At 46.3% G+C, this 27,537-nt stretch overlaps 1 protein-coding gene and 1 pseudogene across 3 annotated transcripts in view; one reads left to right on the top strand and one right to left on the bottom strand.

The window, feature by feature from the left end:
• Positions 1-11,088: 11,088 nt before the first annotated feature.
• RAB4A (RAB4A, member RAS oncogene family) overlaps positions 11,089-27,537 on the top strand; it is a 50,452-nt gene continuing 34,003 nt past the window's right edge. The window contains exon 1 of one of the 2 annotated variants that reach the window (XM_043477204.1): positions 11,089-11,408. In XM_043477204.1, coding sequence (XP_043333139.1) covers positions 11,378-11,408 — 31 coding nt within the window. In that variant the 5' untranslated portion in view covers positions 11,089-11,377. The remainder of the gene's footprint in view (positions 11,409-27,537) is intronic. The other variant, XM_043477203.1, reaches the window with a different exon arrangement.
• Positions 16,609-17,453, bottom strand: LOC122446707 (annotated as a pseudogene). Its single transcript, XR_006270982.1, has one exon. The product of XR_006270982.1 is annotated as a 40S ribosomal protein S6-like (transcript).

Here is a 27,537-nt window from a genome sequence, read left to right as displayed (position 1 = left end):
AGAATTTCTTAAAAATCAGCCTAGAGAGGATTGGGAAAAAACATGAAAGAGCTTTTAGGGTGACATAAAGATTCTATATCATGATGGTTGTTGTTGGTTGTTCAGTCAGTTCAGTCCAGTTCAGTCGCTCAGTCGTGTCTGACTCTGCGACCCCATGGACCCCACGGCTTCCCTGTCCATCACCAGCTCCCGGAGCCTACTCAAACTCCTGCCCATTACGTCAGTGATGCCATCCAACCATCTCATCTTCTGTCGTCCCCTTCTCTTTCTGCCTCCAATCTTTCCCAGCGTCAGGGTCTTTTCAAATGAGTCAGCTCTTCACATCAGTAGGCTAAATTATTGGAATTTCAGCTTCAGCATCAATCCTTCCAATGAATATTCAGGATTGATTTCCTTTAGGATGGACTGGTTGAATCTCCTAGCAGTCCAAGGGACTCTCAAGAATCTTCTCCAACACCACAGTGCAAAAGCATCAATTCTTCAGCACTCAGCTTTCTTTATAGTCCAACTCTCACATTCACACATGACTACTGGAAAAACCATAGCTTTGACTAGATGGACCTTTGTTGGCAAAGTAATGTCTCTGCTTTTTAATATGCTGTCTAGGTTGGTCATAGCTTTTCTTCCAAAGAGCAAGTGTCTTTTAATTTCATGGCTGCAGTCACCATCTGCAGTGATTTTGGAGCCCCCCAAAATAAAGTCTCTCACTGTTTCCATTGTTTCCCCATCTGTTTGCCATGAAGTGATGGGACCAGATGCCATGATCTTAGTTTTCTGAATGTTGAGCTTTAAGCCAGATTTTTCACTCTCCTCTTTCACTTTCATCAAGAGGCTCTTTAGTTCATCTTCACTTTCTGCCATAAGGGTGTGTCATCTGCATATCTGAGTTTATTGATATTTTTCCTGGAAATCTTGATTCCAGCTTGTGCTTCATACAGCCTGGCATTTCACATGATGTACTCTGCATATAAGTTAAATAAGCAGGGTGACAAGATACAGCCTTGACATACTCCTTTCCCGATTTGGAATCAGTCTGTTGTTCCATGTCCAGTTCTGTTGCTTCTTGACCTGCATACAGATTTCTCAGAGGCAGGTCAGGTGGCCTGGTATTTCAATCTCTTTAAGGATTTTCCACAGTTTGTTGTGATCCACACAGTCAAAGGCTTTGGCATAGTCAATAAAGCAGAAGTAGATGTTTTTAAAGAACTCTTTTGCTTTTTCGATGATCCAACAGATGTTGGCAATTTGATCTCTGGTTCCTCTGCCTTTTCTAAATCCAGCTTGAACATCTGGAAGTTCACGGTTCATGTACTGTTGAAGCCTGGCTTGGAGAATTTTGAGCATTACTTTGCTAGCATGTGAGATGAATGCAATTGTGCGGTAGTTTGAGCATTCTTTGGCATTGCCTTTCTCTGGGATTGGAATGAAAACTGACCTTTTCCAGGCCTGTGTCCACTGCTGAGTTTTCCAAATTTGCTGGCATATTGAGTGCAGCACTTTCACAGCACCATTTTTTAGTATTTTAAATAGCTCAACTAGAATTCCATCCCCTCCACTAGCTTTGTTCATAGTGATGCTTTTTAAGGCCCACTTGACTTCACATTCCAGGATGTCTGGCTCTAGGTGAGTGACCACACCATCAGGGTTATCTGGATCATGAAGATCTTTTTTGTACAGTTCTTCTTTGTATTGCTGCCATCTCTTCTTAATATCTTCTTCTGTTAGGTACATACCATTTCTGTCCTTTATTGTGCTCATCTTTGCATGAAATGTTCCCTTGGTTGTTACATGACTGTATGAAATTTGTCAGGACTCATTGAATTCTATATAAAACTGGTGAATTTTGTTGCATGTAAATCATACCTCAGGAAAGCTGATTATTGGAGAAGGAAATGGCAACCCACTCCAGTAATCTTGCCTGGAAAATCCCATGGACACAGGAGCCTGGTGGGCTACAGTCCATAGCATTGTAAAGAGTTGGACACAACTTAGCATAAATGACAGTGATGATGACCTGGATAAAGCTGATGCTGAAGCTGAAGCTCCAGTACTTTGGTCACCTGATGCAAACAGCCAACTTATTGGAAAAGTCCCTTTTTCACTGGGAAAGACTGAGGGCAGAAGGAGAAGAGGAAGACAGTGGGTGAGATGGCTGGATGGCATCACCGATGCAATGGACATGAATTTGGGCAAACTTCAGGAGATGGTGAGGGACAGGGAGGCCTGGTGTGCTTCAGCCCCTGGGGTTATAAAGAGTCAACACAACTGGTCAACTGAACAACAAGAAAGCTGATAACAGCTTCCCAGGTGACGCTAGTAGTAAAGAACCCACCTGCCAATGCAGGAGACATAAGAGACGCAGGTTCAATCTCTGGGTTGGGAAGATCCCCTGAAGGAGGGCATGGCAACCCACTCCAGTATTCCTGCCTGGAGAATCCCTTGGACAAATGAACCTGGCGGGCTATAGTCCATGGGGTTGCAAAGAGTTGGACATGACTGAAGTGACTTAGCACACATGCACACAAAGCTGATTAAAGTAAAAATAAATCAGTCCAGAAAAGAAAATTCAGGTAAAATTAGTTTGGTGGTGATTGGGGAGAAAATCTGAAATAACAACATAACAAAAAATTTTTTTAAAAAGCACTTATTCTTGCAAACCATCTTTTAAGCAAGAAATCAGGCTACCAATAGGCCATGTGATTTGAAACATAGTATAGAAAGAGAGGGGCTTCCCTGGTGGCTGAGACAGTAAAGAATCTGCCTGCAATGCAGGGGACCTGGGCTCTTTCCCTTGGTCGGGAAGGTCTCCTGGAGAAGAAAATGGCAAACCACTCCAGTATCATCTATAGGGTCACAAAGAGTCGAACACATCTGAGCAACTAACACACATATGTATGCGTGCTAAGTCGCTTCAGTTGTTTCTGACTCTTTGCGACCCTATGGACCATAGCCTTCGAGGCTCCTTTGTCTGCGGGATTCTCAAAGCAAGATTACGGGAGTGAGTTGCTATGCCCTCCTCCAGAGGATCTTCTCAACCCAGGGATGGAACCTGTATCTCTTATGTCTCCTGCATTGGCAGGCAGGTTCTTTACTGCTAGCGCCACCAGGGAAGCCCCTAACACACACACACACACACACACACACACACACACACACAGAAAAGAAATAGAAAAATAGAATAAGTATAATTCCATGGTATTTTAATCAGAAAAATGGAAAGAAAAAAAGTTTTATAGTATACTCAGGCAGATAGTTAATCTGATATAGAAAATATAATAAAATGAGGAACAAGAAAATCTTCTTCTTCTGAAAAAAAAATTAAAAGAATTCATGAATAATCCCTGAATATAAATGTTATTAAATTCAGAAATAAGCAGAGAAGCACTACCATTAGAACTAATGGAAGATTCACTGGCAACTTTCAAATTAAAAGATGAAGGTGGGGAATAACCATGTCACTGAATTGTACCCACAGCTCCACCCTCAACTGAACACTGTCCACTGTGTACTCACATAGAGCATTTGCCATATAGCCTGGTCAGGGCAACAAGCCTGCGTGCTTCTAGGGGAAGTCCAAAGCCTTGAGCTTGGTCTTCAGTGTCTATTCTGTCTTGCAACCAGAAGTGCTCCCGTGAACTCTCTCCCTCTCACAGCTGCATACATTCAGCACGGTGGTGCCCAAGCAGAGCTGGATTGGCACGTCCTTGGCTACAAAGGAGGGTGACAAGAGCTGCCGGGCAGGCGTCGTGGGGGCCAAGAGACAGCCAGCACCCACACGGGGCGTTGTTCCTTAGGTTCCCCGACCTGAAACAGCTTAATGCCTTTTCAAGTCATGCTTCTGTGTTTTTGATTGCTTTTATACTGCATTTTTCCCTCTTACCCAGATTATAGAAAAAAGGAAGACATGTCTAGTTTAGTTTGGCTTTCAAGAAAAATCCCAACATTGATACATACTGGGGCAAAATATATACCCATTCAGACCTTTAATCCTGACCTGCAAAATGAGATGATACCTACCTTATGAGTTTGTTGTGAGCATTGGGCTCTATAATACATGTAAAGCACTTAGCACTACATCTGATGTTTAAGTCCTCAATAAGTAGCATTAGATGATACTTTCAAATGGCTTTCTTGCAGTCTTTCCATAATTACATGGTGGCATATAAAACACTGACTTTCAAATTTCCCATAAATCAACAAGTTTAAAATTAAGTTCATTATATTAAATTAATCCAAGTTAATAAAGAGCTTCTGAGTTTTATTCCAGTCATTCCTCATTCAACAGCTTTTTAATTATTGAAGCTATGTGACCAGTACTATTTTAGGTATGAGGACAGAACAGGGAATAAGACGAATGCATCCCCCTCCTTTACAGAGCTTACAGCCTAGAGGACAGCAGACAACATATTAATACTAATAAATGATGCACAGGGTAAATGCTGCGGTTGTGGGGGGGCAAAGTAGGAGATGTGTGAAGGACCGGGGAGGGGAGGAATCACTATTTGCATCTGAAAGTGAGGGCCCGAAGGTGAGGTGACATCTAAGCAGAAAACACGAAGATTCTGGAGATATAAGCATGGAGACGTCTGGGACAAGAGCATTCCAGGCAGAGGAAAGATCACTGCAAAGGCCCTGAGGCCAGAGAACGCCCTGTGTGTTCAAGCACAAGGAGAAGGCCTGTGTGAGCAGACCCAAGAGACCACTTGTGGGGGTGGCGGTGGGAGGAGAGCATCAGAGGAGAGGCAGACACAGAGCCCTGGCAAGTGTTGAGAGGAGGGTTCTGAGCAGAGAATGATCGCCCCCTAACCCCACCATTATCAGCTGCTCTAAAGGACTGTTTATGATTTGCTTCAGTTCAGTTCAGTCGCTCAGTCATGTCCAACTCTTTGTGACCCCATGAACTGCAGCACGCCAGGCCTCCCTGTCCATCACCAACTCAGGTCCATTAATCCAAATGAATAAAGAGCTTCTGAGTTTACTCAACTCATGTTTACTCAAACTCATGTCCATTGAGTTGGTGATGCCATTCAACCATCCCATCCTCTGTCATCCCATTCTTCTCCCACCTTCAATCTTTCCCAGCATCAGGGTCTTTTCAAATGAGTCAGTTCTTCGCATCAGGTGGCCAAAGTATCGGAGTTTCAGCTTCAGCATCAGTCCTTCCAATGAACACCCAGGACTGATCTCCTTTAGGATGGACTGGTTGGATCTCCTTGCAGTCCAAGGGACTCTCAAGAGTCTTCTCCAACACCACAGTTCAAAAGCATCAATTCTCTGGCGCTCAGCTTTCTTCACAGTCCAACTCTCACATCCATACATGATCACTGGAAAAAACCATAGCTTTGACTAGAAGAACCTTTGTTGGCAAAGTAATGTCTCTGCTTTTTAATAAGCTGTATGTTGTGCTTATCTACACTTTAATAGGCTTGCTGCAGCAGCTGTATAGAAAGTAGAAGGCAGGGAGGTCAGGAGAGACGCAGGGAGTCCAGTGAGGAGCAGAGGGCATGCGGGGAGGGCAGCACAGATGATAAAGGTGGAGCCCAGGGGACTTGGTGGGGATCAAATGCAGGCAGGCGCGACAGAGTGGAGTTGAGGACTACAAGGTTCTGTCCTGAGCAAACTGCCGTGTGCCGAGACAGGAAGGCCCACGGAGGGCACGGGTTTGTTGAGAACTTTGATGTTTCAGTTTTATTTTCTGGGTATTAAGAAACCTCATATGTGTTTAAGTGAGAGACACCAAGTAAGTGATTGTATACAAGAGGCAAGAGGAAGATCTGGAAGGATCAACTTGACAAGATATTTAAAGCCCTGCGACCGGATGAGATCAACTAATGAGGAAGCGAGTGAGGATAAGAGACCAAGTACTGAACACGGTACACACACACCCAAGACCCACTTCCAGAGATGAAACCACAATGTCTGAAATAGAAAATACCCTGGGTGGGGTTGACAGCAGATGAAACACTGCAAGAAAGATTAGTGACTTTAAAGACAGGGCAACAGAAATTACCCAAAATGGAACAGAAAGAAAGACTGGCCAGAAATGAACAGAGTAGCCACTAATGGAACAAATTCAAATATATGGGTGATCTGAGTCATCAGTGCAGAAGAAAGGGAGGGGCAGAAAGAAAACCTGAGGAAATAATGGCTGAAAAACTTCCAAATCTGATAAAAACTAGAAACACACACACACACATACCTAAAGAAGTTTAATGAAACTGGAGGACAAAAGCCATGAAGAAAACCACACCAAAGCACACTGTAGCATATCATAATCAAACTGCTTAAACCAGCAATGAAGATGAAATCGTAAGTATTGGCAGAGATAAAAGACACCTTGCCTACAAAGGTATAAAGATAAGAGTGACAGCAGACTTCTGACCAGAAACAACATAAGCCAGAGAATACTTTAATAAGGGGGAAAACACATCAATTTAGAAATCAAAATTTATCAAAAATATTCAAAAACAGAGATGAAATAAAGACTGTTTTAGATATACGCAAGCTGAAATAACTCACCACCAGCAGATCTGTGCTTAAGATCCGCTGGGCAAGTCCTGCAGGCAAAAGGGGAATCACAGCAGTGGAGATCTGCATTCTCACCAGGAACTGGGGAATCCTAGATATGCTACCTGTGGGCTAAGTATGAAATGCTTGCTTTTATTGTTGAACAAGGAATTTGCTGGAAAATGTGGTAAAACATACAGTGGAATATATAAGAAGGTGATTCTGACATGGGCTACAACATGGATGACCCTGGAAGACATGATTCTCAGTGAAATAAGCCAGTCACAAAAGGACAAATATGTGATTGCATTCACACGATGCAGTCAAATTTGTAGACAGAGAAATGGAATGGTCGTTGTCTGGGGTAGGGGGTAAGGGGAATGGGAGTCAGTGTTTAATGGGTACAGTTACATTTTTGCAAGATGGAAATAATATTGTGAATGAAGGATGTGATGGCTGAACACTGTAAATAGAGGTGACCCTTGAACACTGCAGATTTGAACTGCAGGGGTCTAATTATACATGGATTTTTTTTTCAATAAATATAGAGTGGACCCTCCATATGCATGGGTTTCACATCCACAGATTCCACCAACCACTGATTGAAATTTTCCTCTATGGTTGGTTGAATCTGTGGCTGTGGAACCACAGAAACAGAGGACCAACTGCACATCATTTTATCCAAAGGACTTGAGCATCCAAGGATTTGGGTATCCACAGGGGCTGCTGAGACCAATCCCCGACAGTCACAGAGGGCCTGAATGACTGAACTGTACTCTTCAAGTCAGATGGTTGAGATGGTCAATTTCATGAGAGGAACTTTATCACAGTTTTAAAAAGAGAGTAAACTGGCTGCTTAAAGCAAAAACAGTAACAACAACATCCATGGGGTGTATAAGAAATGTGAGGATAGAAGATGCACAGCACAGAGGGTGGGGAAGCTAGGGGTGAGCTGCTGGGAATGGAAGGTGGACAGTGATAAGGTAAAGAATTTACCATAAAATTGTTCTTTTCAGAAAATCTTTTATTTTTGGCTGTGCTGGGTCTTTGTTGTTACATGGTTTTTTCCCTAGTTGCAGCGAGCAGGGGCTACTCCCCAGCAGTGGTATGAGGGCTGCTCAATGCCGTGGCCTCTCCTGTTGCAGAGCAGGGGCTTTAGGTGCTCTGGCATCATTGGCTGTGGCTCCCGAGCTCTAGAGCGCAAGCTCGATAGCCGCTGCACACAGGCCCAGCTGCTCCTCGGCATGTGGGATCCTCCCAGACCAGGGCCTGAACCTGTGTCTCCTGTATTGGCAGGCGGACTCTAACACCAAGTGAACCCAAAGTGAAGTGACTGTTGCTCAGTCATACCTGGCGCTTGGTGACCCCACTGTACCCCGCCAGGCTCCTCTGTGCATGGGATTCTCCAGGCAAGAATACTGGGGTGGGTAGCCATTCCCTTCTCCCGGGGATCTTCCCGACCCAGGGATCGAACCCAGGGCTCCTGCATTACAGGCAGATTCTTCATCATCTGAGCCACCAGGGAAGCCCCAAGACCTAAAACAACCACTAAACTACCACTAGAGACCCTAAAACAACCACGAACATAATCTCACATGTACTTATTCCTAATAAGCAAAAAGCAGATGAAACAGAATCATTAAAAAATGCCTCTGTCCACCTTAAAGGGACATCCAAGTAGCAGTGACAACAGGTATACACAGACACCAAAAATCACTGAAGTGTGCAGTTTAAATGTCAGTTATACTTCAGTGCAATTGTTCAAAATAAAAGCAGAAAGAGCTTCCTGCACAGGTGAGAGTCCCAGGGGCGGAGGTGGCAAGGGAGGGCAGGGAAACGTCTCTCCACAGCCCTCTCTCTTCTCTCCCTCTGGAGCAAGAATGACATTGTGCTCTCCGCCTGAGCTGTAACCACACCACTTGCTTTGACCTGTGAAATGTCAATGAAAGCGATTCTGTCAGCTCCCAATCGGTCCTCACAAGCTACTCACGTGGCGCCATGTCTTTCTTCTGCCCCAGAGATGGTGGGAGTCCACGCACAGCTGAGCCTTGGGTCAGCCTGGGTCTGCCAACAGCACGCGGAGCCGAGTCTCTGCCAGGACGAGGGAGTGGGGCAGGCAGTCTGAGGGAGAGAGGGCCTTCACAGACATGTTGGGGCCTCTTTGTTACTGTAGCCAACTTAGCCCATGCTGACTGAATACCCCCTGACAGCACACACATCCCATTACAGAGGTAGTTCTGTTTGGCCCTAGAAGGCAAACCAGTCCAGCAGCTTCTGGTCTCCTCCACCTTCAAAATATGAGTTATATATGTCACAGGTGTCACCAGCCTGAGTGTTTAACTAAGGGACCTTTTCAAGCCTCCACCAACCTGTGCAGAACTTGGCACCTTCTCACAGTATCATCCAGATACTTCTGAGTCCCCAAACACTCAAACACAAGTTGGCTCCTGTTCTTCACCTCCAGTTAGCAAGGAAAGTTGCTGGGACACAGACTGTGACCAGTGCCTTCCGCCAAGCCTGACACTGCCAAGATGCCACGTCCTTTTGCTCCCAGTGTCACTGTCCCTGAAATGTCAGGGTCATGCAGGATTCTCACCCCTAGATCTTTCTAAGGCCTCTCCAGGGGATGAGGCCGCTGCTCCAGGTCCAGCCCTGTGCATAGGAGCCCATCTGTCCCGCTGTCCCCGCCCATGCGGGCTTCCGCCAGTCCTGGGGAACAGGACTTTTTGGGAGCCTGGCAGTCTCCAAAGCTCCTAATTGCTTGTTAAATGTGAGGCATGTCAGGGAACAAAAAGGAAAGTGCCAGCTGACCTGAGGAGGAGGTAGTATCCATTTTGGAAGAAATCCTTCTCCCTTCATTTCCCTCAGAAGTAGCTCCAGTGTGCCTTGGCTTATGGAAGCCTTCCCTGAGGAGAAAGGAGAGAAGAGCTGAAAAAAAACACAAATTAATTTTGTGGTAGTTTCCCTTACACACAATCATCAGTCCTCAGAATCAAAGCAGTCTCCAAGAACACTTAGGAGAAACAAAAGTTGCTGAGATGCAAATCACCTTTCACATTATTCAAGTAAGCCTGACTCCTTCAAACCTCAGTTCTTGAGTATTTCCCCTTCCAGTTGTGATGTTTGGCTTTATATTTGCAAACTAAAACAAAAATGGTTTTTCCAAAACAAACAGTCTTTCCTGAAGGCTCATCTAAGTATTCGTCTTCTAAGGAAAACTGCTCTCACTTTTGAAACAGTCATTTAATTTTTATTTCTGTCACCCTGTCCAGGTTTCACAGTTCATCAGGTCCAGTTTCAATAATTCGTTGATTTCTTTCTTGTCATCCACAGAAGTTCCTGACAAGAACACTTAGATGTAAAGAATGGGATCACCATCTTTCTTCTGAAATAGCTCTAAACAGAGGAAGACTACTATACTCAGCAGTGTAGATCAAACCTAACCTGAAGAAAGCAACAATGTGTTCCGGCCACTGAACCAGGGATACATACAAAATAATCCTAGAGAATTACAGTTCCTACCACATTGCTCAGCGGGGAGGGGGCGGGGGAAGGGCTCCTCTGTGATGTAGAAGCAGAGTATCTATTTTCTAGGAGAATCAGAGAGAGGAACCATGTAGAGCCAGACAGCCGCTGGGGAGGAGAGGAATGACCCTAGGGAAGGACTGATGCCAATTTGGAGGACATACTCAAATGGACTTGAATAAAATGTATTTTCTGGCATTGCCCCCACCATCCAAGTCACTTGGGAGCTTAGCCAGGGCATCCCCTCAGTATTCTGTGTCTTTTGAACAAGGTTGACTCTTATGCGATACCACGTGGTCCTGATCATGCTCCAATGGAGCACAATCCCATCCAAAAATCTCTTCCTGTTTATCCCTACATTGCCAACAGAAGGGGATTCTGAATTCAGCTGTGCTCCTTACATCAAAATATTCAACCAACGACTCCTACCCGTAGAAAATGCACCCGCGGCTGAGGGCCGAGAGATGCTTCCTGTCCAAAGGCCACACTCCCCTAAACTGGAGTGCAGAGGGGCGATGACTACAGTTTTCTAGGGACTCTTCGGAACAGGTACATCCTGAGATTGTGCCAGCTTTCCCCGAACGCCAGCTCAGCCTCACCGGCGAGGGCCCCGTAGGTGCAGGTGAGGAGTGAAAGCTCCGTCCCCGGCAGGTCAGCCTGCCTCCCAGCCGGCAGCGCTGGCCTCCCGCTGGACACCTGCGGCCACCGCCTCCTAGTTACACATTCCGCCCGACCCGGGTTGATTATTACAGCTCAGAGGAAGTCCTTCCTTGGCCGAGTGCCCCAGATGACAACGACCAAGTCTTTGCGGAGGCGGCCCGCCTCGCAAAGGACGGCCTTCCTCTCCAAGGCGGGCGCTCAGCCTCCTCTGTGAGGGAGCGGACCCTGCTGGCTCAGCCCCGGACCCCCCCAGCCCCTCCCTGTCACCCCCGGGCCTGCGGGCCGCCGGCTCCTCCCCACCCTTGCAGCCTCTGCAGGCCCGCCGCGCCCCTCCGGCCTCCCCGCGCGCCCCCGCCCCCGGCTCGGCGGCGCCCCTCGCCAGACCCGCCCCAGCAGTCCCGCGCGCGCGCGCCCAGCGAGGGCCGGGCCTCGCGGCCCCTCCGCCCCCGCCCGCCCCTCCGCGTCCCGACCGGCGGGGCGGGGCCGTGCGCCTGCGCGGAGCCCGCAGTCCGGCGGGGCCGCAGCCGCTGGGGGCCGGCAGTTGCCGTGGGGACCGCGGGCCCCTCCCTGCTCCGCTCCGCTGCCCCTCGCGTGCCCCACCGAGGCGCGGCCGACCCCTGGCCTCCCTGCGGCCGGTCCGGCGGAGCCGCAGCGGCGCCCCGCGAGAGGCGGAGCCGCTCCCAAGATGTCGCAGACGGCCATGTCCGAGACCTACGGTACGAGGCGGGGGGCGCGGGCCGGGGCCGGGGGCGCGGGCGGCGGGGTCCGGGGACCCGGATCCCAGTGCTGGGGCGCGGCCGCCCGAGGGTGGCCCGGCTCTGTGATCTGCTTCCCTGAGGGTCTGCTTGCTGCTTCTCCGCGTACTTGCCCGTGGGGTTTGCGTTTCTTGGTCTGCTCTTAGTTCAGGGTGTAGGGAAGCCCATTAGAGACTGCGATATTGTCCCCAGCGAGGGATGCGTAGGACTTGGGGCGACGCCTGCAGTTGAGTGTGTTCTTCGGCTCTTCCACGTTGAGCTTCCCTTGCTTCAAATCCCTTCCTTTGCACTGAAATTACAAGGACTTATGAAAACGCATTTCTTCCTTCGGAGACCTTTCAGGCTGTATGATAGCTGTTTATAAATGTGTCTTTGTAAGACTATAAACACCTCGGAAGCAGAGCCTATTCTGCTTGATCTTTGCTTCTTCTGTAGCACTCACACCCGAAGGTACCCAGCAGAGATTTTTTTTTTTTTTTTAATGAAAGCCTTCCCAATTCATAATCTGTCTGTTTTTGTCCTGCGTGGTAAAAATCAACAATAGAGTACATCTCTACTTTGTATCAAGGTTTACTAGTGTTTACCAGTCTGGAGTCACTCTCAGATGTGTGCATTCTCAGATTAAGTCTGATTTGGATTTTACAGCCCCAGGGAGGGGCTCGAGTTCAAAACCATTACCTCTAGTTAGATCCCTCATGTCTTCCGTGTGCCCGGGCGTCCGCCCCTTTCTGTCAACAGATAGGTGTGGGCCGGCTTTATGGGCTGCTGTGGTTTCCAACACTGCAAGGTACCCGCCTGCACTGCTCTGGCCTGGCAAGCTTACAGTCCATTGGGGGATGCAGTGTTAATCTACTTATGATACTAATGAATGTTAAAAACAAACCAACCCAGGCTGGAGTTCTGAAGGAATGTGGTCTCTGAAGGTATGTTAAAAAGAAACCTGACTCAGACCTGGGGCACGGAGGCGTTAACTGGTCTACAAGTGCCCAGGCCCTGAGGGATCCAGAATGCCTGTAAGAGGACTGTGGTCCCTCAAGCACTCAGGCATTTGCTCCACCTTCAGCCACTCCTATGCCTGCTACCTGCCCTGTTCTTGGTAAGGCTGGGAGCAAGACAGCTATTCCTAGAAGGTGTAGGAAGTCCAAAAGGACCCTGGCTTGTAAGGATCGGTGTCAGAGCTTCTGATGCTACTGCACTTACCACATCCACGTGGTCTGCCTCTCTGTAGAGAACCATAGTCAGATTTCCTAAAAAAAAAAAAAATCCCTTTCTCCAGCAAGTGTTGGTTATGCTTTTGCTTTTTCTTTATTTTCAAGTGCTCCTTTCCCCACACTTTTTTTTCCTCTCTGACCTGGAGAAGGAGCACATGGGCGCAGTGGGAAGTCCAAGTAAGAAACCAGGTGGGGTTATGAGTTAGGAGGCGGACTGGAAGATGCAGTTTCTATGTTTCTTCTGTCTCATGTGAAACATGCGTGCTAAGCTGCGTCAGTCGTGTCCGACTCTGCGCTTCTTGGACTGTAGCCCTCCAGGCTCCTCTGTGCATGGGATTCTCCAGGCAAGAATACTGGAGTGGGTTGCCATGCCCACTTCCAGGGATCTTCCCGACCCAGGGATAGAATCCACATCTTTTATGTCTCCTGCATTAACTGGCGGGTTCTTTACCACTAGCACCACCTGGGAAGCCCCCATATGAAACAGTGTTTGCGTGCTAAGTCACTTCAGCCATGTCCAACTCTGTGGGACCCTATGGACTGTAGCCCGCCAGGCTCCTCTGTCATTGGGATTCTCCAGTCAAGAATTCTGGAGTGGGTTGCCATTTCCTCTGAACTGGAGACACCATATTTTGTATGAAATGATAACCTTGATAAAATATGGTGTCGAGCATCACAGGTCAACTGATCAAATTCTGTTCATCAGGCTTTGACCTTTAGTACTCTTATTTCATGGTATCTTCCAAATATGTTTTACTTTTTACTAGTTGTAGTCCTTCCCTCTAATAGAGGAAATTAAGTGAAACACATAGAAAATTAGTTTTAGCAAGAGCAGGTGTGGTACTTTACAGTGCTAACCCAAAATATGTCACCCCAAACCAAGCTGTCACCTTCTCTTATCATTGGTGGGTTTGCACAGCATTGTCTCCCAGATGGAAAACAGTCCCCCTCCTTCCAGACGTTTGCCTGTTAGGTAGGTGGTTTGCCTAATCTTTAAACTTCTTTGCCTAAAGGAATGTTTGCCTCGTCTTTAAACTTCTTTGTACTCTGTGCTCACTTTCTTTCTTCTGGAAAAGGAATCTCTGTAGCTTGACAGGGGTATGATGAAAAATGAAGAGCTGTTGCTTACCAGTATCCTGTTAATGAATATACGTTCATGAGCTGTGTCTGCATGCCTTTTAGCTTATTAAGGCAGTATTTCACCTTCCAGTGACTAGTGTTCAACATTTTGCTGCACCAGAAGCACCAACCACATGAATACCATACCTTATATAATACTTTATGTAATATTGCAATACAACATTGAAATCTCAAACATACAGGTTTCTGACTGAAAGCTCCTGCTGATTATCCCTGAACTGAAACAGTGCTTCACAAATACTGTTAGATTCACAGCATTCTTAAAGGCCTGGCCAGTTGGTGTGGCTTGGGACTTCCCAAGGAGCTTGATTGGCTGATCACAGATTGGCTTTAGGTAATTCCTGATACCAAGATTTGTGAGACAAAAACTAACAAATCAGATATTAATATCAAGCAGTGATGTTCAGAAAGGAGCTAAAAAGTGTAAGTGGTATAGAAGGCGCTAGAAATTAAAAAAAAAAAAAAAGATTTAAGGGCTGATGCAGTTTGGAAGTGAGGGAAAAAATCTAAGCCAAATCTCTATACACACTGTAATTTATGCATTCTACCGTGACAGCAGTTTATGAAGCAAGAACACAAATTCTTGGTCCTGTACTAGCTTTATTACAGTATACTCTTAACATTTTTATTTTGTGCTTTAGTTTGAAAGTATTACAGCATTTACCATATAATTTTGAGAACTACCAGGATATTTTCTTTTTAAAATGTTTGACTGTATGCTGCTGTGGGTTGCATTGTATCCCCCAAAAGGTACGTTCAGGTCCTAAGCCCAGGCACCCTGTGAATGTGACCTTATTTGGAAACAGGGTCTTTACAGGTGTAATCAGGTTCAGATGAGGTCATGTCGGGTTAGGCTGAGCTCTCATGCATTGGAGTCCTTGTAAGATGAGAGGAATTTGGATGTGGACTCACTCAAGAAGGAATGTGGTATGAAGACAGGCTGAGGTTGAAGTGATGTAACCACAAGCCCAGGACCATCGAGAGTGGCCAGCAGCCCCCAGAAGCTAGGAAGAGGCAAGGAGGGAGCCCTTCCCTGGAGTCCTCAGAGGGGCTGACTGGCAGCTTGACTTTGGACTTCTAGCCTAGAACTGAGACTACGAACCAAGCGATCCAGTTTGTGGTGTTTTGTTGTGGCAGCCGTAGGAAGCCAATGCGTGGTAGTCACACTATGGTTCCAGGAGAGACTTAGGCTTGATAAGGCAAAGTGGAGTAAGCAGAATATTCTAGGCACAGGCCATGCGTCTTCAAATTCACCTTGGTTCCAGTGAAGTACGAGATGACTCGCTGTTAGGGAGATCACTTAAATTGCCTTTACTGTATTTTGTTAGGGCATATGGGAAAATGTCAACAGAGGAAGCACATGACCTCAGAATAAAGGGTGTTTCCCTAAATTGGATGAATTTGTCATTTTAAATGTTTGTATTTTTGTCACCATGGAAAATTGGTGAACAAAGACCAGAATTTGGGGAACACTGCCACCGTGGTTCTCAACTGCACGTGCCACAGCCCGCTGGTGTGTTAAAGACGCAAATTCTGGCTTTGCATATTCACTTCTGCACCTGCCCAGCTCCCTGGCCATGCAGGTGCTGTTGGTCTAAAGACCACAGTTGCATATCAGGGCACTATTCTGTGTGCTGCCTCCAGGCCATGGAATTTTGAAAACATTGATCTTTCAGAAATCAAAAGTTTATGAGAACTTTTCATGGTCATTCAAACTATAAGGCATTCCAGTCCTTGCTGTTACTTGCCTTTCTCTGAAGTCTCCTAAGTATTTCCAGCCACATCAGTCCTTCAAGCTAAATACCTTTGTTTTCAACTTCCTACCTACTTCTTCCCTATGGATGGCCTAGGGGTAGCCTGTCCTATGTCCCAAATCCAGCCGATTACCCACTGCTATTCCACAGACTCTTGTTTTCCCCATTTGCCTAGGAGATAATCTTAGCTCTGAATATTTTTTGGCATAAGAAGGAAGCCAAAGTTTGTTTTTTTCCTTTTCTCTTAAACCATCCTCTAGAAATTGCTCAGACCAATGTAATAGATTTTTTCCCCACTTCTAATAACCATTAGAATACTCGCCACTGAGAATAGTTTGAGGGAAAACTTTTGATTCCTATGTATCCTGTAACACTTGTCTTTGGATGTCACAGCTTTCCCTGCCAGTCTCATCTTAGTAATGGACTGAGTTCTGTGTGTTTGAAGAATACTTTTGCTTCTCTTTAGCTGTGACTATGAATCAAAATCTGAAGTGATGTGCAGGGTACTATCATTTAAAAGATGGATCAAGAAACAGATGTAGAGGATAGTGGACTTCAGCACGACACATAAGTCAAAGGACTCTGTCTCTACAAATTGTCTCCCTTGGTAATCCCCAGTGAGCTTTCTAAACAAAAATAAGTTTGCATTGAGAGAAATTTGGCCAATAAACAAACCCCTGATAATGAGAGATGTGATACCTGGAGGAATCACACTTGGTTGCTCTGCCACAGCCACATGCAGCCCTGCACTCAGAATGGTACCTACTTATGTGATGACATTTAGTGACCTTGGCCTTGTACGCTTTCTGTTTCTCTTATGTGCTAGGTTTTGGGCATTGAAGAAGTCTTAAAAAGTGGCTGATGTTTAGATATGGAGGGAAGGACACCATTTATAAAGCACTAATAATTTACGGATGAGAATATTATGTTATTAGTTAACTTTATTTGGCTGTGTCGGGGCCTAGTTGGGGCACACAGGCTTCGTTGCTCCTTGGCATGTGAGATCTTCCTGGACCAAGGATCAGACCAGTGTCCCCTGCATTGGCAGGTGGATTCTTTTTTTTTTTTTGATGTCTGATCTTATTTATTTGTTGCTCTTAGAACATCTCATTTTTGACTGGACTCAGACTTAGAAGTAGAAGCTCTCAGAGAGGACAGCCTCCGTCTCTTGGCAATCTGTTCCTGCCGTTTTTCTTTGGCCTCCTTCATTCTCTTGGCCAAAAGTTTAGCATATTCTGCAGCCTCTTCTTTGTTTTTCTTAGTACGCTGTTTCTTCAGAGCAATACGCCGGCGTTTGTGTTGCAGAACTCGTGGAGTCACGAGACGCTGAATCTTGGGTGCTTTAGTCCTAGGTTTCTTACCTTCTTTGTTTAGGGGCTTTCGCACAACATACTGGCGGACGTCATCTTCTTTAGAGAGATTGAAAAGTTTGCGGATTCTGCTAGCTCTTTTGGGACCCAGGCCACGAGGCACTGTAGTATCAGTGAGTCCAGGAATATCCTTCTCCCCTTTTTTCACGATGACCAAGTTGAGAACACTCAGATTGGCATCCACAATGCAACCCCGTACAGATTTGCGCTTTCTCTCTCCAGTCCTCCTTGGTCTGTAACAGGAATGCCCCTTACTCAGTAGCAGGCGAACTCAGCCATGGGTCAAGACACCCTGCTTCATGGGGAAACCCTGCTTATCGTTCCCGCCACTGATTCGGACCACATAACCCTTCCATTCTTCACCCAGAGCGTCAGCAGCAACTTCTGTGGCCATACGCTTCTCGTAGAAGGTACGAAGTTTTCGTTCATCGTCCACTTCAATGAGCTTCTGGCAGCCAGTGGCCGGGAAAGAGATGTTCAGCTTCATTCTGAAGTGGCCGACAGCCTCCGGGGCGCCACGAAAAAGAGCTGGCAGGTGGATTCTTAACCACTCGACTCCACGGAAGTTGAGAGAGGATGTACTTTAGAAGGAGGTTTATCATTTTTAAATATGAATTTTTAATCTTCCAGAAAAGAGACTGAGGACTTAAAAACACAGCATCTCCCTTCTTGGTTGTAATATTACAGTATTATTATGTGCGATGTGCTCACTTCATTACAGTTGTTTCTCTGGCTCACTTGCTTACATGGGTTATGACAGCTGTCCTCATAAAATAAACACTCTTTGCTGCCTGTGGGGACTTGGCAGATCTGTTTTGCAATTCAGTCAACTGTCAGTGGTGACAAAGCTCATCTCTTTTGAGATCAGACCACAGACTCTTTGAAAGTAGGGGATTGCTTGCGTGACTGTCTGTCCCGCATGCTGTGACCAGTCCCTGCAGGGAAGGCTGAATGAGCCTTTGCTTTGATTCTACTAGACAGGTGGTCTGTTTCCCTCTCCACTACAGAAGATGAGACAGAAGGCCAGGGTGAACAGAAAGCCAATTTGAAGATTAGTTTAATTCTTTTCCTTGTGGTAGAAGTCTACCAGTGTTTTACATTGTATGTGATATAAACGCAACTTGAATTAAGACGTCCCCTAAAGAGGTTACCCAGGCATTCTTTTTGTAAATAGACTTCCCTCAAGAAGTCACAGGTGAAATCAGCTGCCAGTGCCTTGGAACTGAGGGTGCTCAGGCACCTTTGCTGTGCTTCTTGGGTGCCAGCACTTGACCCCTGCCCAATTGAACGTAGAGAGAACACAACAAGTTAGGTGGCAGCTGACTGGCTTGGAGCTACGAGAGCCCAGAGGCAGGCCTTGGTGTGCCATCAGGCGCTTCAGGGAGCCGGGCGCCCTGCCCCAGAGCCTGGGGCACCCAGGCAGACCTCTCCCCACCGAAGGGATGGACCCCAGGTGACCTGAATCTGTGCTCACAAAATATTAAAATACCTAGCAGTTGGTAGTTATTAAATATGTATTTGTTGAATGTACTCCCCTGGTTTTATATCCATGTTTACTTAACCACCTTCTGTTTATAAATTGACTGTACATGACCAAAAATTAAAAAAAAAATTTTTTTTAATTATGCTTAAAAGAAAATTTCTGTTCAATATATGTAAATAATTAGCTCTTTTGGTGATTTTATCAAGTAGGTTTCCAACTGCAGGTGGCATGGATGATAAGAAAATGTGTTTTTGCAAATAGCTATAGATGAGGTTTCAGGGCTGCTTGATTGGGAAGCACAGTCATATTAGCAGGAACCTAAATTCTTAGCATCTCTCTCCTCTGACCCTGTTTCCTCTTCCCTCATTTCCTGGGTCATAAACGGCTACTGCTTGTAATCTGGTACCCTTCCTTGTTTACATCCACAGAAAAGAGTGCCTCCCCATGTTTGTGAAATAAAGTCCTTCCTTCCTATGTATTTGGGCCAAGTTAGGTCAAGTGCCTGCCCTGGACCAGTTACAGTCAGGTAATGTCTGGCTCTGATTGTCTTAACCCTGTGTTTCTGGCTTCCCAGGTGGCTCAATGGTAAAGAATCTGCTTGCCAGTGCAGGAAACAAAGGAGATGCAGGTTCGCTTCCTGGGTTGGGAAGATCCCCTGAGTTAGGAAATGACAACCCACCCCAGTATTCTTGCCTGGAAAATTCCAGAGGAATTGTCTGAGGAGGAAAATTCCTCAGACAGAGGAGCCTGAATGTTAGGCAGACATCTACTGCAGTAGCGCCTCTTAGTCTCCAAATAAATGTCAGCTGCAGTTCAGTTTGAACTTAATTTGTTCCATTAGTAATCTTACTGAAGTGGATGACAAACTTAGATGTCTCTTCTCCAGTATGGAAGCTGCCGCAGAGCTGTGGAAAGGGCATGGGCCCCGCCATGGGTGTGTACAGGTCAGAATCCCTGGTCTTCGTAGGAAGAGTGAAATTTTTCTTATTTTGCAGACACAATATACTTGCATTTAATCTTAGTTCTTACTGTCTTTGTGAACCTGATAGAAGTATTTGGTATTTTGAAGACTAACATTCACCTTCAGAACCATCTTGACCATGACAATACTTTCGAGGGGAAATGAAAGTCAGTTATTTGGTGACCATTGCTGTTTCCCCACTTTCCTTAAATTATCACCATGAGTAATTCTGTCATAAATACATAAGTAAACTAGGATACTATACCTGTCACATACCTTTATAAGAATGAAGTCCTTATTTTGGATTGTCTTTCTAATATTAAAATTCATAGAGACCTTCCTAGTCTAAACATCAATAAAACTTTATTGGTAAAATTGATATTAAAGTTTGTTATTACATAAACAAGTTCAATAAATATTCACAACTATAAAAAGCATTATAAGTTAAAACTGTCCCTCTCTGTATTTCTTCTTATATGTATTATTTAGTAATAAAGTAAATTTTCCCTAGTTACATTTCCCAAGAACAGTGTCATTTCTAGCAGTCATGTGACTAAAGTACCTTTCAGGTCAATATCGTTGAATAAGATTCTTCTCGTATTGACCTGTTACTGTTTCCCTTGTATTATGAAATCTTTCCTTTTATTAAGGAAGCCATGGGTATGTCAGCCTGAATTATAATCTTAATCTCTAGATAAAGGGTGAAATTAGAATAATCTACACAAAGTACTCTCTGTCCTCATTAGGTAAGGTAAACCCTGGGACCCACTTACAGGTGAGGGAACTAAGAGGCTAGGTGTCTGCTCAAGGTCCCAGAGCTGAAGGCAGCGGGGCTGGTGTTTGAACTCATTCTCAAAGGTAGTCAAGTTCTTACTCTGTTTTTCTTTCCCATACACAAATCTGTCTCCTCCTCATACTCTTTGATCAGTGATGACCCCCTGGATCGCACAGCTCTAGGGCGTGTTCTCCACAAACACTGGATATTTGATATGAATCAAAATCTAACTCTTAACTCAAGGCAGAATTGGGAAGTGGGTGCTAATGCTGGAAACCTCTCCCATTTGGGAGGGGTGCTTTCATAGATCTGTGTGATCTCTAAAGTTGCAGGTACTGTTATGTACTCAATGCTTGCTTCAAACTTGTGGTTTGGAGAGATACACTGTGTGAATCCTCAAATACAAAAATAACAGTTCAGCTTCTCCCTTTTTATTACCCTAGTTGTAGTGTTCTTTAAAACTTTTTGACAAACAACTTGCCTTTATTTCTTTAAACGATTGTTTCCTTTCAAATACCTCAATCAGATTTAACATTCTACTCCTTAAAGGATCCTAACTTGTTTCCTGGTTAAGGATAGTTGTTTTTTATTTAGTTCTCTTCATTTCTATCTACTTCACCAGCCACCAGCTTCCTTTTCTGAGTCATTTTCTACTTCAGGAGAATAATTTCTTTTCTTTTTTTAAAAAAATACTGTTACATCAAGTAGAAATCACCTAAAAACCTATGGTTTTGATGCTGGGTTGCTGGCTAGGCTTCCTCACCTGCTGAGGAACCTGGATGCACACCTCAGACCCGCAGTGTGGTGTCAGGTCCACACAGTACAGAGCCTGCCCTCCACCTGGAGCAGCACTGGGGGCCCGTGCCTCGGACGGGAACTCACAGCGTCACGGTCCTCTCTGCGGTCAGGTGGCTCAGGCACAGCCCAGCACCCGGGCCTGAGCCCGGCCGCCGTGTGTGTGTGTGCATGTCTGTGTGCGTGTGTGTGCATGCGTGTGTGTGTGCATGCATGTGTGTCTCTGTGTGTGTCTGTGTGTGTGTCTATGTGTGTGTATGTGTCTCTGTGTGTGTCTGTGTGTGCATGTCTGTGTGTGCATGCGTGTGTGTGTCTGTGTGTGTGCGTGTCTGTGTGTGTGTCTCTGTGCATGCATGTGTGTGTCTCTGTGTGAGCATTTGCATGTGTGTGCGCGCACGTGTGTGTGTCTCTGTGTGTCTGTGTGTGTGCGCGTGCGTGTGTGTGTGTGCATGTGTGTGTATGTCTCTGTGTGTGTGTCTGTGTGTGTGTGCGTGCATGTGTCTGTGCGTGTATGTGTGTGAGTGTGTGCGTGAGCGTGTGCATGTGTGTGTGTGTCTGTGTCTCTCCCTGCCACTTGCAGCTCACTGCTCTCCCACCGCCACACTGACCACCTGGCCTCAGCCAGCGCTCCGCTGGGGGTTCTGCTGCTCGACTCCTGCCCCCCAGTAGATCAGAGCTGTGTTTGAAGAACATGTGGTCTGATGTTCTGTGCCTTCCCAGCTCCTCCCCGTTGCTGTTCCCTGGCGTCCTTGCGACTGTTCCTTAACCGCGCCCCCCGCAACGTCCCCTATCCTGGGGTCCTGCTCGCCACCCCAACTCCTTGCCCAACCTGGGCAGCCGCAGGGCCCCCACGCAGGAGTCACTCGACAGCTCTGGCGTCTCGCTTCCTTGATGTCATCGCCAGTCCCCTCCCAAGCTTCCCTTCTGCCCCACTCCCAGGCTCTTAGCTCTCGCTCCCCCAGTTGCTCACTGGCTCGGGGCCCGTGCCCCTCCGGCCCCTTCTGTTCAGGAGGTGAGCCGCTGTCTCCAGCGATGCCGCCCGCAGCCCTGCCTTCCCTGGCCCCTCCTCGGCTGCCCTCGCCCCGGGGCCCCGGCCTGGCTCTCCACCAGCTGCCCTGCCTTCCCTGGCCCCTCCTCGGCTGCCCTCGCCCCGGGGCCCCGGCCTGGCTCTCCACCAGCTGCCCTGCCCGCTGCCGGTGGACAGCGCTCCGCTCCCACCGAGATCCTGCGGGCGGGTGGCCTTTGCCTCGGGCAGGGGGCTCGGTGGTGCCCGGCCACCCGCCCCCTCTGCTGGCCCTCTTGCTTTTCCTCTGCATCAGTTGTTTCCAGCCTTCCCTGTGATCTCCCTAAGCCCCAGGCTCCCCTCCGCTGGGTGACTGGGGGAGAAGGGGGCCGCACCGAGGAGCCTCCCTGCTCTCCCGCCCGTTCTCCGCCTGTGTCTGCCTCCACGCCTCACCTCCACGCTATTCCTGCTGCCTCTGTCCCAGCTGAGACTCAGCCCTGCCTTTTGCTCGGACCGCGTCTCTCAAGTCTCAGGGACGGGTGTCACCAGTCATCCCCTTTTCTTGTGGTCTCTTCTTGTCTGCTGGTGTCCACACCACCCCCTCACCTCACTGCCCCGGCTCTCCTTTCCATCCTACCTAAGCTTCTGGTGAGAGCTGCTCGTGACGTTTCTCTGCATCCTCTCGCTTCCCCGGCTCTCCTGCGGCCTCTCGCGGCCCCCACCTCAGGTCACCTGGCTCCCCTCGGGGTCGGGCCCTGGGCATTTCACGGCCGACCCTCCCGGCCTCCCTTCACACTCGGCCCTCACAGGCCCTGCCTCCCCAGAGCTCCTCCGCGGTCACAGGTGTAGGCTGTGAGTCTGCTTCTGCCACAGGGGTGCGTCCTCCGGACCTTCAGGCTTCCTTATCTCAGTCGCTGGTGTCAGAGGCCAGAAACCATTCTCAGATGACCCCACTGACCCAGGAAGTGAAATACATGGAGCCGATCCCGCAGTCAAGGCCATCTTCCACCTGTGCTTCCTTTCAGATCTTTGGGAACCTTAAAAGCAGAACCAGTGCTTCTGGGAGAAGCTAGGAAGGCAGAGGGCATCTGGTCTACCAGCATGACTGTCTCTGAAGGCCGGGGGCCAGCTGTTGGCTGTGCGGTGCTGTCTCTGAAGGCCGGGGGCCGGCTGTTGGCTGTGCGGTGCTGTCTCTGAAGGCCGGGGGCCGGCTGTTAGATATGCTGTCTCTGAAGGCCGGGGGCCGGCTGTTAGATGTGCTGTCTCTGAAGGCCGGGGGCCGGCTGTTAGATATGCTGTCTCTGAAGGCCGGGGGCCGGCTGTTAGATGTGCTGTCTCTGAAGGCCGGGGCCGGCTGTTGGCTGTGTGGCGCTCTCAGCGCCCCCTCTTGGCCCAGCGCCCTGCCACTGGCCGCCGTTGTCCCTGTGGCCACCGCCCTGCTGTAGCATGTGCTGCCAGCCTGCCGTGCTCCAGGAAATTGGAGATTGCTTGAAATGATCACTAAAACGAGTCAGTACATTCCAAATGAGGTTTCTCCCTGGGGTTACTTCCCTGGCTTTGTGTTAGCTGTTTCAGTGGAGGCCATTTTTTTCCTGATGTGAATTCGTCTGTGTTCCTCAATGACTGACTTTTGCCCAAGACTGATTTCTAATTATTCAATACCTTTCCTGTTATTTCATTCAACATTTATCATGCAAAATTAAAAATATAGGGGCTTCCCTGGCAGTTCAGTGATTAAAACTCTGAGCTTCCACTGCAGGGAACTAATATATCCTGCATGCCATGCAATATGCCCCCCCCCCAAAAAAAGTGCATTAGTAGCATATATCTATTTTAGATTTTCTGTTTTAGAATATGGTCTTTCCCCCACCCTACAGCTTAACTCATTCTGAGGAAACCCTCATCAGGTGAATATAATGATCATAAGTTGTATGCAGAAAATCTTTGTAATTTTGAGCAAAGTGACATCCACTGTAATAAAACAACATCAATCCCATTAAAGTGGACATAACTATTTAGTTCACACTTAGTTATCATATACAACCTAACAATGTATCTTATATCCCTCCATTAATTGCTCTGTAACACAGCTAGTTTTCTGTTCCTGGTGAGCCTTTTTGTAGCTGTTAGGCACTGTGCACTTCACATGTAAAACATACATGACCTGCAACATGTATGCCATCCAACTTCAAGCAAAGAAAGAGAAAAAAATCCCACAGATCGTAAAAACAAATTAATTGGTAAAATCAGCACGTTTTCTACTAAATCCATGGCTGTGTGCCTGGTGTGTTAAGAGACTTGCTGCTGTGATAAGCCACCCAACCTCATGCTCCAAGGGGAGAGCGTTTGTATGGGAAGGCACTCAGCTCTGAGAGAGGCTGTGAAATTCACATCCCGTTGTGCGCAGGAGGAACTTAGTAGAAACTCTTACTAAGTTGGATTCTTGTCACCTACAGGGAATGAACTGTTCCCCATTGTGGCGCTTGGTTGTGTTTGCATTACCCAAACACATGCATCCCCAGACTGGAAGACATAGGACACACACCCCGCGTCTCACCTGCTCCCTTCCCTCTGGGTATGACTTCTGTGAAGCCCACCCTTCAGTAGTCCTTTCAGTTTGGGATGTGCAGAGTAAACTTACAGAGTCATTGTCCTTTTGAGATCTTCATAGATTCATAGCCAGGTTTAAGAAAAATAGAAAATTTTCCCGTCCCCCCTGCAAAACTGTCCAAGGTAACCAGGATGTTGATGTTGCCATAACTGCTGATACATATCACTTCTATCAGCAGAAGTATCTCTCCTGTGCCCCCGAATACTCTTTCTCCCTGTCCCCATCCCTCCCTGTCCCCTGGCAACTACTAATCTTTTCATCTGTTTCAAGACTGTTTTGTAAATGGAATCATGTAGTGTAGAATCTTTGGGGATTGGCATTTTCACACAGCATAGTTCTCTGGAGATCCATCCAGCTTATTGCAGTATCAACGGTTCACTCCTTTTTATTGCCGAGTAGTGTTTCTTGATCTGCATGTATAATTTGTTTAACCAGTCACCTGTTGAAGAACATCTGGGCCCTTTTCAGTTTTTGCCTGTTATAAATAAAGCTTCTATAGACATTCATGTACAGGGTTTTGTGTGAACATAAGTCTTCATTTTTCTGGGTAAATGCCTGGAAGTTCAGTTGCTGAGTCATCTGGTGGTTGCGTGTTTAGTTTTTTGAGAAACTGTCAAGCTGTTTCCTAGATTCACTGTTCAATTTTATATTTCTTCCAGCAGTGTATGAGTGATCTAGTTTCTGTGCATCCTGGTCAACATTTGTTGTTGTCATTACTTTTTATTTAAGCCTTTCCTGATAGATGTGTAGTGACACATCATGATGGCTTTATTTACATTTCCCTAATTATTGGTTAATGATCTTAAACATATCTTCACATTCTTATTTTTCATTTGTATATTCTTTTAAGTGAAATGCCTCTTCATAATGTATGCCCATTTTCTAACTGGGTTTGATTTTTTAATTAATTAATTATTGAATTATAGTTCATTTACAATGTTGTGTTAGTTTCAGGCATCTAGCAAAGTGATTCATTTACATACTTTTTGCAGATTATTTTCCCTTCTGGGCTATTATAAGATATTGAATATAATTCCCTGTGCTGTATGGTAAATCCTTGTTGCTTATCTATTTTTTGTATAGAAGTTTGTTAATCTGATACTCTAAATTTATGCTTTCCCCCCACCTTTCCCCTTTGGTACTTAAAAGTTTGTTCTTTATGTTTGTGAGTCTGCTTCTGTCTTGTATATAGATTCATTTGTATTATTTTTTTAGGTTCCACATATAAGTGATATCACATAGTATCTGTCTCTAACTCACTAAGTATAATATTCTCTATGTTGCTGCAAAGGGCAATATTTCATTCTCTTTATGACTGAGGAATATTCTACTGTACATATATACCACATCTTTTTTTTTTTAATGTCCTCTTGGGTCAGTGATGCACCACTTCTGTGGACCTTTGTTTTATTTTTTAGCTACACCACGAGGCATGTGGGATCTTAGCTTCCAAACCAGGGATAGAACCCACACCCCCTGCATTGGGAGCACAAAGTCTTAACCAGGGAGCACCAGGGAGGTCCCTATACCACATCTTCTTAATCCAGTTGCCTGTTGATGGACACTTGGGTTGCTTCCATGTCGTGGCAATTGTACTTAATGCTTCCATGAATATTGGGGTGTATCTTTTCAAACTAGAGTTTTTTTGTCTTTTCTGGATATATACTCGGGAGTGGTATAGCCAGATCATATGGCAACTTGTTTTTAGTTTTTTAAGGAACTCTTCTCTGTAGTGGCTGCACCAATTTACGTTCCCACCAGACACATAGGAGGGTTCCCTCAACCGTCTCCAGCATTTGTTCTCTGTAGACTTTTTGTTGGTGGCCATTCTGACCAGAATGAGGTGGTACTTCATTGTGGTTCTGATTTGCATTTTCCTGATGATCAGTGATGCTGAGCATCTTTGCATGTGCCTGTTGGCCATCTGTTAGTCTTCTTTGGAGCAACGTTTATTTAGGCCTTCTGCCCATTTTTCAATCGGATTGTTCATTTTCTTTATATTGAGTTGGATGAGCTCTTTTGTATAGTCTGAAAATCAATCCCTGGTTGGTCTCATTATTTGCAAATATTTTCTCATTATTTGCAAATATTTGCAGCCGATAGGGTGTCTTTTCATTCTGCTAATAGTTTCTTTTCCTGTACCAAAGCTTCTTAGCTGATTAGGTCCCATTTGTCTATGTTTGCTTTTATTTCTTATTTCTAAGAAAATATTGCAACCATTTATGTCTGAGTTGGTGTTGATTCTTTTTTGAATGTCTATAGGATTCTCTAGTAGAACCATCCTGGCCTGAATATTCTTTTGTTTTAAAATTACCAATTCAGTTTCCTTAATATCGATATTTAAATTACTTACTTTACATTGGTGAGTTGTAGCGCTCTTTGTTTCCAAAGAATTGGCCTGTTGCCTGTGCTGCGGCCGTCAGATAAAGTGTGCGCCGTTGCTCCTTCGCTGGCCTGCTGGGTCTGGTGCTGCGCCCCGAGACTGGCTGTGTGCCCTCTCTCTGTTGCTCTTGTCAGTGTTTGGTACATAAATGAGTTAAAATGGCCCTGCATGTCGGTCCCTCTGTGGTTTTCTTCTTCATAACCGGCCGAGACGATAGTTCGAAGCCTGCCAGCACCAAACTCTGTTCTTCATGAGAGGGTAACAGGCAGGAAGGCCAGGGATCGCCAAACAGAGGAAATAGGCTGCAAGTGTTAGACATGTTTTTAATTTCTCTTCTAAGCGGCAGGAGGCAACACTTTTACAAGTGTCAGATTTTTTTCCTTCTCTATACAAAATTAAAAGGAGATTTCTTTTAAAATCCTGTGTTGCCATGATGACACCTGGTGTATTTACCCTAGACTCTGTCTTCAAGTTCCTCTTAAGAACTTTAAGATTGTGCTTAAGACTCAGAACCTATAAGGGCTCAACAAGCCAGTATGTTTTACCCATACATTGTTCTCCTAATCTATGTTAATGAGACCGTGTATCTGCCTGGAAACCTGCC

This window comes from Cervus canadensis, chromosome 8, assembly GCF_019320065.1.
Source record: "Cervus canadensis isolate Bull #8, Minnesota chromosome 8, ASM1932006v1, whole genome shotgun sequence".
Taxonomy (NCBI): domain Eukaryota; kingdom Metazoa; phylum Chordata; class Mammalia; order Artiodactyla; family Cervidae; genus Cervus; species Cervus canadensis.
The sequence above is the reverse complement of the archived record's forward strand: the minus strand, read 5'-3'. Positions and strand labels throughout refer to the sequence as shown.